At 38.2% G+C, this 11,487-nt stretch overlaps 1 protein-coding gene across 1 annotated transcript; it reads left to right on the top strand.

Annotated features, from left to right (window-relative positions):
* The first annotated feature begins 4,081 nt into the window (after positions 1-4,081).
* Positions 4,082-5,008, top strand: LOC141391481 (uncharacterized). The gene is made up of 3 exons (XM_073964358.1): positions 4,082-4,215; positions 4,278-4,395; positions 4,452-5,008. The coding sequence occupies exons 1-3, from the start codon at positions 4,131-4,133 to the stop codon at positions 4,582-4,584; spliced, it is 336 nt and encodes a 111-aa protein (XP_073820459.1). The 5' UTR covers positions 4,082-4,130; the 3' UTR covers positions 4,585-5,008.
* The last annotated feature ends 6,479 nt before the right edge of the window (positions 5,009-11,487 follow it).

The following is an 11,487-nucleotide window of genomic DNA, read 5'->3' as shown; positions in this document are numbered from 1 at the left end:
TTGTAAAAAATCGCGCGATTTTTTTAAAATATTTTTTTTCTTATCTTTATATCTTGTTTTTCAAAATAGTCAGGCTTAATCCCATAGTCGTTGTTTTAATATTTTATTAAAACAACTTTAATTTATTAGTGGGGAAAATTGGCGGTGTTTACCAAGGGGTAAGGCAGGGAATACTATAGTTTCAGATCTCGCCACAGATCTTCATCAGTTCCCTTATTTCTTGTTTTTCAACAAGAAACTTTTTATACCCAAGTGCCAATTGCTAGCTCAAATAGATACGTGTGCAAAGAAACACTCTGATCGAGAATTTCTTTGGCACTACCTAAACTCTAGCAACTTCACTTGCAAACAAAACCAAATTTTTCCCACTGCTATGCGTTCGTCGATTCTCGACGAAAAAACACATAACTAATTTGTTGGTATTGCATACTACAGCAATAAACAACATTTTGACGGTACCCGGTCTCACAATTAGGAGGGTTGGCGTTTTTTTTGTTTGGGATGACGACTTCTATTTTGTTTTTCAAAATAGTCAGGCTTAATCCCATAGTCGTTGTTTTAATATTTTATTAAAACAACTTTAATTTATTAGTGGGGAAAATTGGCGGTGTTTACCAAGGGGTAAGGCAGGGAATACTATAGTTTCAGATCTCGCCACAGATCTTCATCAGTTCCCTTATTTCTTGTTTTTCAACAAGAAACTTTTTATACCCAAGTGCCAATTGCTAGCTCAAATAGATACGTGTGCAAAGAAACACTCTGATCGAGAATTTCTTTGGCACTACCTAAACTCTAGCAACTTCACTTGCAAACAAAACCAAATTTTTCCCACTGCTATGCGTTCGTCGATTCTCGACGAAAAAACACATAACTAATTTGTTGGTATTGCATACTACAGCAATAAACAACATTTTGACGGTACCCGGTCTCACAATTAGGAGGGTTGGCGTTTTTTTTGTTTGGGATGACGACTTCTATTTTGTTTTTCAAAATAGTCAGGCTTAATCCCATAGTCGTTGTTTTAATATTTTATTAATAATATTTTATTATATATACCAAAATGAATGTCTCGACGAGCTGAGTCGATCTGGCTATGTGTGTCCGTCCGTCTGTCCGTCTGTCCATCTAAACGCTACAGGTCGCAATTTTGATCGGATCGTCACGAAATTTTTGGCGTTGATGAGGGTCCCGGAGGGGAAGAAGCCTATTGATTTTGGTGATGGTCGGATAATATTCATGGGTCGGAAAGGGCAAAAAACTTATTTGGGGAAAAAGTCAACGTTTTATTTTAAAGCGAATATCTCCCCATCTATAATGGGTATATCAAAAGCAAAGCCTGCTAATGAAAGTAGAAAATATCACCTTTTCAACGATGTATAGTAGGTTGTCGTAGGTGGTCAAACAAAGAAGAAATCGCAATAGCCGCTAATACAACCCATCTTTTTATTTTTGCGATTTGAGTTATAATGACGAATATCACAGCTTTGGTTGGGGATCTTCTAAAAGCAAAGCCTGACTATGAAAGAAGAATATCCCACCTTTACAATGATTCAAAGCGGGTTGGCGTAGGTGGCCAAATAACGGAGATATAGCAATAGTCGGTAATACATCCCATTTTTCAATTATTTTCAAAATCGCGTTACAGGTCGCAATTTTGATCGGATCGTCACGAAATTGTGGGAGTTAATGGGGGTCCCATAGAGGAAGAAGCCTATTGATTTTGATGATGGTCGGATAATATTCAGGGGTCGAAATGGGCAATAACTTATTTGGAGAAAAAATCAACGTTTTATTTCAAAGCCAATAGCTCTGTTTCTTTAAGAGGTATATCAAAAAGCAAAACCTGGCAAGGAAAGTAGAAAATATCACCTTTACAACGATGTACAGTAGGCTGTCGTAGGTGGTCAAACAACAAAGATATCGCAATAGTCGGTAATGCATCCCATTTTCCGATTTCCTTGTAATCACGCTACAGGTCGCAATTTTGGTCGGATCGTCACGAATTTTTTGGGAGTTGATGCGAGTCCCACAGAGGAAGAAACCTATTAAGTTTGGTGATGGTCGGATAATATTCAGGAGTCGGAATAAGCAAAAAGCTTATGTGGAGAAAAGTCAACGTTTTTTTCTTATGCGAATATCTCCGCTCCTGGTAGGAGCATTCCAAAAAGAAAACCCGCCAATGGTAGAAGAAAAGATCTCCTTTATATTGATGCAAAGTATGTCGGCGTAAGTGAGCAAACAACCGAGATATTGCAAAAGTCAGTAATAAATCCATTGTTTATCATTTTTTGTAATCACGCTACCGGTTGGATTTTTGATCAGATAGTCACTAGATTTTGGGGGTAGATGCGGGCCCAACAGAGGAAGAAGCCTATTGATTGTAGTGATAGTCGGATAATATTTAGGGGTCGGAATGGGGAAAAACTCATGTGGAGACAAATTCAAAGTTTTATTCTTTGTGAATATATCGGCTTCTAGTAGGGGTTTCCAACGGCAAAGCCTGTCAATAGAAGAAGACAATATTACCTCTAAATTGGTGTAAAGTAGGTTGGCGAAGGTGGCCAAACAAGGCAGATACCACAATGCATCCAATTCTTCCTTTTTTTGCAATCACGCTAAAGGTCGCAATTTTGATCGGAATGTCTCGAAATTTTGGTTGCTTATAGGGGGTCCCGAGAGAAATAGGCATATTATGTTTGATGGTATTCGGATTATATTCCCTAAAAGAAATGTTTACCAGTGAAAAGCTTATGCACAGGGGTAGTGGTGTAGGGTAACAAATGGTCGGCCCCGTCCCGACTATAGCCTTTGCTCACTTGTTTTTTTATACATTTGAAATAAAAATTGTATTTAAATAAAAATCACTTAAATTTTAAAAACGGACATAACTCCCATTGGGACTTATGTCCGCTAAGGGGGGTCGGACATAGCTCCCAAAAAATTTGGGAGTTATGTCCGTTGGGAGTTAAGTCACGGCACCGTTGAAGACACTACCTAAATTTTTGAAAGAATTGCCTGTAGTTTGATATTTGAGGTTTCAACAAGAATTGTCAACATTGGTCCATGCTACCTCCCGATTTTAGGTATTTTGAAGATATTAGCTACATTTGCTGACCAAAGTACCTGTAATTTGACATTTGACGTTTCCAGGGTTTACAAAACTTCTTCACCAACAATTTTAATTATAGATCCATGTTTTGGGATTGCTCCCATATAACAATATCTTCCGATTTTATGTAGTTTGAAGATATTAGCTAATTTTTTTTGCAGAACTACCTTTAATTTGGCATTTGAAGTTCCCAGTAGTCTCAAAACTTGTACATTCGGTTACATGTTGTTAGAACGATGAGTGATTTCATCAAATTGTTTTTAAGTTACACGAAATAGGCCAGAGATTTTGTAGCGATTTCATAGATATTAGAAACAACTGATTTGAAATATTTCTTAGTTTCTAAAAAAATTTTAACAACCCCTTGCGATAGGTTTGACCATAATTAGCTAATAGTGTGATATAAAAATTATTATTTTTTTGTTTGGGTTATTATTTGAATGGCCATACGTGTCAAACGTGTCATACATAAAATATTGAATATATTTTTTGTATGAATGGATGCGTCCAAAATCGTTGTACATAATACAGACTGCGCAGAGGTATTGGATATAATTTCACAGAGCTTAAGTGTCTAATGCGCTCCAATAAGTAATAAAACAATATTTACGTCAACTTAAAGTGTTTGTGTTATTTTGTTGTGTGCAAATATTCATTTTAATAATTTATTTTATTTATTTTAATAATAATAATTTTTATGATTCATAGTTTTTTGCGCGGAACTAGTTTTTGTGTCATACAGTAAAACCTTCTTTACATTAAGAACTATAAATTTTCAATGACTTTTGATACAGGCATTTCATAAATATCTTGTATAAAGTTTTTTTGATGTTTTACTGTTACCATACCACACTCTGTCATTTTTAATACGTTTCAATCAAAAATCGTACTTGGGTGTATTGAACTTGTTTTTGCTAAAGGTCATATTTTCTGATTCAATGATGATGAGTACTTAATTTGCTTATAAAAATCAATTATTTTGTGTTTGGTCTAGTTATAAATTGTTTGTTGACACATTAAGATGAGATTATTATCGCTTGCCTTATTATGTTTGTTAATTGCTGGTGCAATTGGAAGAGGATTGAAATCAAATTCTAGCGATGCAGGTAATAGTGTGAAATTGAATGTGAATATTAAATAATTAATATTATTTTTTTTTTCTCTACAGAACATCCCGGCAAATGTGTTTATGAAGATTTAATTCTCTCGCCAGGTGAAGAAGGCCAGCCAAAGGGGAAATGCCAACGTTTCACGTGTGGAAAAGATCTTGTTGGTCATATTGAAAGGTAGACACCCCATTCTTTCAAGTGAATTCCTGTATTCAATTTCTTCATTTTTTCAGCTGTGATTATAGATTTATTATTCTGGAGCCACCATGCTGGTGGGGTGATTTGCAAAATCCAGAATTTAAATATCCAGATTGCTGTATGAGAAAAGTTATTTGTCCAGAGAGAAGTGGTTTCGGCGATTATTAAAAAAAAAATGTTGTAGTGTTATTTCAACAAAATTTGTTATTTAATTTATTTATGGAATTTGTTTTTAATTTGTCGTTGGAATAAATATAAGCATGTGATAAAATACAAGACATTCTTTAATAGATCCTCCATAAGAGACTGAGTCTACTCCCATTATTCAAACAAGAAATTATCAAGTAAGAGAGGCCACTTCCTCTGGGCACTAGTTTTCTACGGAATTTATTTTATATGATTGCGACACGTTATGTTACTGATAAAATTAATTGATATTTTTGAAGCATTTATTATTGATATAATTTGCATATTGATATTTCGCGACATTATCAAACCGTTTACTGATTCATATTTGAAAATCTAAAACATATATTTAAAATCTTGAATAATTTACAAATGGGTGAACAATGAATAACATGGGTTTATGATAGTAATATAAAGCGTAAATATTATAAGAACAACTTGTATCAATTTCGTTAATAAGTATTGGGTGTATTGAAATTTAATGAGATGAGTCAATTGAAATTTTATAGTTATGTATCATTAACCAATTGACAAAAAGAAAATTAAATTGACTATATGTGTGATTTATAATCGTCCCAGATAGCATTTAGAAGACTGTTTTGTCAAAAATCACATTGAGGAGTCTTTTTAGAGTCCTATTGGTGATCAAAAATTGATTAAGTCGCTTGTGTGATCAGAAAGGGACTCGAAAGTGACTCCCTGTAATGATTAAAAAGAGTTCAATTTAAAAATACAACAACAAAGGGGTAGCAATCACAAATAAATCATTGAGGTGTTTAAAATGTGACAATTTTTTGTTATTTATTGTCACATTTTGATCATCTGGAAGATTGAAAAATGCTTAATCAAAAAAGGGTCATGCAGGTGTTTGAAAATTGATTATAATTATGTATATTCTGATCATATTTTGAACAGTTACTTACTTACTTAGCTGGCCCATTACAGAACATTTGTTCTATAGGCCGAACTAAGAAAAGATCTCCAATTCTCTCTATTTGTTGCTTCGCTTTCTGGAATACCGCGCCTTTTCATCTCATCATCCACTTGTTTGCGCCATCTATTCCTTGGCCTGCCAATTCTGCGTGCACCGCCAAGCGGTCCGTGTTTGTACACCTTTTTAGCGGGGTCATCATCGCTCATTCTTATGATATGGCCTAACCAACGCAATCGCTGCATCTCGATACGTTTAACAATATTGATGTCGTTGTACAGCAGATACAGCTCGTGGTTCATACGACGTAGATCCGTAGATCTTTCGAAGAATTTTTCTCTCAAACACACCAAGCACTGCCATGTCTGCTTGCGTAAGTACCCAGGCTTCGGAGCCATACATCAGCACGGGTAGTATCAGTGTTTTGTACAGCGTTATTTTTGTTTGACGAGATGTGGCTTTGTTTCTAAACTGCTTACTTAAACCAAAGTAGCATCTGTTGGCCAATACAATTCTTCTTTTTATTTCACAACTGATGTCATTAGTTGTGTTTACGGCGGTGCCGAGGTAGACGAAGTCTTTTACTACCTCAAAATTATAGGAACCAACGTCGACAGTTGACCCGATCTCTATGTACGCATTGCGCGTCGACACCATCAAGTTAGTCTTCCCGCCGTTTACCGCCAGACCCAGTTTAGCAGATTCTCCTTCGACCTTCATAAAGGTATCAGTTACTTCTTTTACTGATCGGCCCATGATGTCTATATCATCAGCATAAGCAAGTAACATGTGACTATTGGTGTAGATTGTGTCACTTCTTTTGACGTTTGCCTCTCGTATAACCTTTTCCAGCAGGATGTTAAAGAGATCACACGAAAGGCTGTCTCCTTGTCTGAAACCTCTTTTGGTACCAAACTCTTCGGAGAGGTTCTTTCCAATTTTAACTGAGGACCTCGTCTCAGTTAAGGTCATTTTGCAAAGACGGATTAGCTTTGCGGGGATACCAAATTCAGACATGGCTTGGAATACCTTTGAACGCAGCGGGCTGTCGAAGGCTGCTTTATAATCGACAAAAAGGTGGTAGGTGTCGATCTGCATCTCTTGGGTCTTCTCCAGGATTTGCCGCAGGGTAAATATCTGGTCAATGGTGGACTTGCCAGGTCTAAAGCCGCATTGGTATGGTCCAATTATCTCGTTGACTATAGGCTTTAGTCGTTCACACAATATCCCTGACACGATCTTGTAGGCAATAGGGAGTAGACTTATTCCCCTATAGTTAGAGCATACAGTCTTATCTCCCTTCTTGTAGACGGGGCACAGGATACTCAGGTTCCAATCGTCGGGTACTCGTTCTTCCTGCCAGATGGTGCTAACTAGCTGATGAATACACCTTATCAGCGTGTCGCCTCCGGTTTTGAACAGCTCGGCTGGTAAGCCATCGGCTCCTGCTGCCTTGTTATTCTTCAGCCGATTTATTGCTGTCTTTACCTCATCTTGGCTGGGCGGTATACATTCAATACCATCTTCTGGGATTGGGACTGTGGTATCGTCGTCGTCTTCGCTGCTATTGGATACCAACAGTTTTGAAAAATGTTCTTTCCATATCCTGAGTACACTATCTGTATCAGTTACCAAATTACCTTGCTTACCTGTATCAGTTACCAAATTACCTTGCTGTACCAAAGCCATCAGTTTGATGCTTGACTCTTTGGTAGAATTTTCGGACTTCATTCTGGCTCCTGTACATCTCGATTTTTTCACACTCCCGCTTTTCCATCTCTCTCTTTTTCCTGCGGAAAAGACGTTTCTCCTCTCTCCTTTTCTCCCTGTATCTCTCTCGTGCGCTACGCGTTGCTACGGATTGTAAAGTAGCCCTATATGCCGCATTTTTCTCTTCGGTGGCAGCACGACACTCCTGATCATACCATGGATTCCTTGGTGGAGGCCTCTGGTATCCAAGTATGGATTTTGCGGCTGTTTGCATGGAGTGGGCAATGCTTTGTCATTGCGCTGATATGTTATGAGGGATGAGGAGTGCTTTGATTAAGCAATTGGGCTAGTTGAGTGGAATATGCTGTGACTATCTGTTGTGATTGCAGCTTACCGATGTCTTACTTTCGTGTTGTGTCAGTTCGTACTTTGTTTGCTACGTTTAACCGGGTGCGTACCTTTGGTGCAAGAAGGTAGTGGTCCGAGTCTATGTTTGCTCCTCGGAACGAGCGCACATCCAACACGCTCGATGAATGTCTTGCATCTATCACAACATGATCAATTTGATTTCTTGTTTTCTGATCTGGAGACAGCCAGGTGCCCTTATGAATATCGAGATGATTAAATCTGGTACTGCTAACTACCATGTTTTTTGCAGCGGCAAAGTCTATCAGCCTCATACCATTGTCAGATGTTTCACTGTGGAGGCTGAATTTCCCGACTGTTGGGCCAAAGATATTCTCCTTTCCAATTTTGGCATTAAAATCGCCTAGAATGATTTTAATGTCATGGGCAGGGCAACTGCCATATGTTAGGTGATTAAAAACTGATTGCTTTGTTTTATTTTTGTTTGGTTGTAAATAATTCTCATATACACTTTCTAAAAAACTTTGATATAAATGTAACGTATAATATTAAGTGCATAGAGAAACACAACACATGCTCAGGTTTTGCCAAGTGAAATGAATACGCAGTATACTCACCGCGCAACATAAAGAATAATTAAAAGACATAACAAAACAGAAAAGACAACAAAACAAAGGAAAGAAACAAAAAAGAATAAAGAGAAATTTCTTTAAATTTATTTCGTCTAATAAATGACTCCCTAAAGACTCATAAACGATTATAAACATGAACCAAAAAAGACTCGAAAAAGAGTCCCAAAGCAATCAACAAATCACCAATAAATGATTGAAATACGACTCGAAAAAGACTTTATACACTATCAGAAAATGGCCAAAAAAGACTCGAAACTAATGCAGAGGAAGACTCAATTGTGATTTGCTTAGACGAGTCGCCTGACGTTATGTTTTCCTACCGACAAAGGAGTCATTTATGATCAGAAAATGAGCTCATGTTCCAGCTTTTTAATCGTGCTGTCGGATCAAAAAAGACTCGAATTTGATTAAAATTTTAAAAAAATGCTGGCTGGGGTTATATTAACGTTTACAAACAAAAACAAATTTCTATGTGGTTGTTGTTGTTGTAACAGTGTTTGTTATTATGTTTGTATGTTCGTTCTTTTGTTCAATCTGGCTCTGGGTCTATCTCCAGTTCCAGGAAAGTGGATGCTTCGATAGGATGTAACCACAGATACACTGGAGTTAGATGAGTAGGGTTGGCTGGGCAGTTGAAAAGGTGTTTTGTGTCGTGCTGGCCCATGCCACATACTGGGCAGATGTCTTGCACGGCGCGGTCGATTTCCGCTCAATAAGAATTTAGGCGACTGCAATATCCCGAGCGTAGTTTAGCCAAAACTACTCTAGTTTGTCGTGGCAGCTGACGCTCCTCAGCTACAATAGATGGAGGATGTATTTCGAGGATTTTATTCACACTATAACTGCTTAAGGCCTTGGCAACTGCATCCGTGTGAATACTATCACGGTACGCCTTAACTAATTTTAAATGGAAGTTTTTGCAGATTCTGAAACTTCAATGCTCATAGATGAGAAATATATAGAAACAAACAAAATCGCCGGAGGGATTTTCAAATAAATCGCGATTTAAGTTCACATTTTTAGGGGTTCTTTAGAATTTCACGATTTTGCTTCGAAGCCGCGCGTCCTATGTAAATGGGTCTAAAGAAAATGTTGTAGCTGTGAAAATTCTCCACAAGATTGACCTTTATGATACTTTCGTAGGTTTCACCGTTTTTGAGATATAGAAGTTCAAATTGAGACAATGCACGGACTGTATCGCCTCCGTATAAAACAATGTCATTACAGCAATTTCCCAAATAAAACTTATATATCTTGAAAATGGTACAACCTAGGAAAAAAATAAATCATCCAGTCGTGTAGGGAATTTTCACAGCTTCAACATTTTCTTTAGTCCCATTTTGATATGACTTGCGGTTTCCAAGCAAACTCTTGAAGACTTAAGATAAAAACCTAAAAATTTGAACTGAACCTCTATATCTCAAAAATGGTAAAACCTACGAAAAAAACCTAAAGGTCAGTCTTGTAGAGAATTTTCACAGCTAAAACATTTTCTTTAGACTCATTTCGATACGACTTGCGGTTTTCAAGCAAAATCGTGAAAACCTAAAAAAACACTAAAATTGTGAATTTTGATCGCGATTTATTTAAAAATCCCTCCGGCGATTTGTTCTGTTTTCTTTATTTTTCTTATCTATGAACATTGCTGTTTCAGAATCCGCGAAATCTTCCCATGTGTAAGCGGTTTTCATCAAAAGTTGGTTAAGGCGCACTGAGCATGATATTGTTTTATAAGGAGGCGATACAGTCAGTGCATTGTCTCAATTTGAACTTCTATATCTCAAAAACAATGAACCCTACGAAAATATCATAAAGGTCAATCTTGTGGAAAATTTTCTACAACTACAACATTTTCTTTAGGCCTATTTACATAGGACTCGCGGTTTCCAAGCAAAATCGTGAAAACCTAAAGAACCACTAAAAATGTGAACTTAAATCGCGATTTATTTAAAAATCCCTCCGACGATTTTTTTGTTTGTTGATATTTCTCATCTATGGGCATTGTAGTTTCAGAATCTGAAAAAACTTCCCAGGTGTAAGCACCTTCCATTTAAATTTGGTTAAGGCACACCGTGCTATTTAAACCTGCTTGATACGCTTGTTGATCTAGGGGTTCTCTCCTGTATCGTTGGACCTTTCCCTCTAGAGCATGGATATCCTTCCTGATCTGCCTGTATGTGCCGGGCCTACCCACAAGATGATGATTGGGATTGCTAACACGGTAACATCCAAGCAGGCACTGCATCGAAAGCATCTCATTGTGTTGCTTTACTGGAAGAATCTTTGTCTCCTCATGTAGATGGTCCACTGAAGATTTGAGGAGGCACCCTGTTGCTGTTCTCAGGGCGGCATTCTGGCAAGTTTTAATCTTTTTCCAATTCGTATCACATAATCTCGGGGACCAGACTGGCGCCGCATAGCTTACCACAGACCGACCTATCGCGTTATATGTGGTCAACAGGGTTTTTTTTATCTGCACCCCAAGTGCTGCCGGCTAGGGACTTGAGGACCTTGTTCCTACTCTTCAGTTTGTCGCAGATAGCTGTGGCGTGCGTGCACGACGTGAAAGTAGTGTCAAATGTGACCCCTAAAATTTTGGGGCAGTTTGTGGTCGGAATTCTGCTACCGTCAACCACGACATTCAATTCTCTTCCAAACTGCTCTGTCCATGTGGTGAACAGAGTGGCTGTTGATTTTGTGGCGGAAATCTGCATATTCCTCGAATGGAAAAAGGTGGTAAGATCGGTTAAATAGTTGTTCAGTCTCTCACAGATGTTATCAGGATAGGTACCAAGGTCGTGCAATCATCCGCATACGTTACGATCTCGATGCTGTCTGGAGGGGGCGGAATACAGGAGAGGTAGAGGTTAAACAGTTCCGGAGATATCACCCCACCTTGGGGAACTCCCTGTTTCACTCTACGGGGTTTGGACTTCTTGTTCCTGAATTCCACGTACGACTGGCGTCCACACATATAATTGACTATCCAACGTTTCAAGCTTGGCCGGAGGGTTGTCTGCTCAATGTCCTCAAACAGCGTGGAGTGCCTGACTGTATCAAAGGCTTTTGATAAGTCAAGCGCCGCCATCACTGTTCTATCGCACGGCCGCCTCTGGTTGAGTCCTTGACAAATATGTGGTAAAGCGAAATCGGCCTGTACGATTCACTTTTGCTGGCATCCTTGCCGGGCTTCCGTAGTGGGACCACCCTGCCCATTTTCCAGACTTTGGGAACAATGAGGGTAGA

Source organism: Musca autumnalis, unplaced genomic scaffold (assembly GCF_047663935.1).
Source record: "Musca autumnalis isolate F117 unplaced genomic scaffold, ASM4766393v1 scaffold_1, whole genome shotgun sequence".
In the NCBI taxonomy this organism is placed as follows: domain Eukaryota; kingdom Metazoa; phylum Arthropoda; class Insecta; order Diptera; family Muscidae; genus Musca; species Musca autumnalis.
This window is presented reverse-complemented; position numbering and strand designations above follow the sequence as displayed.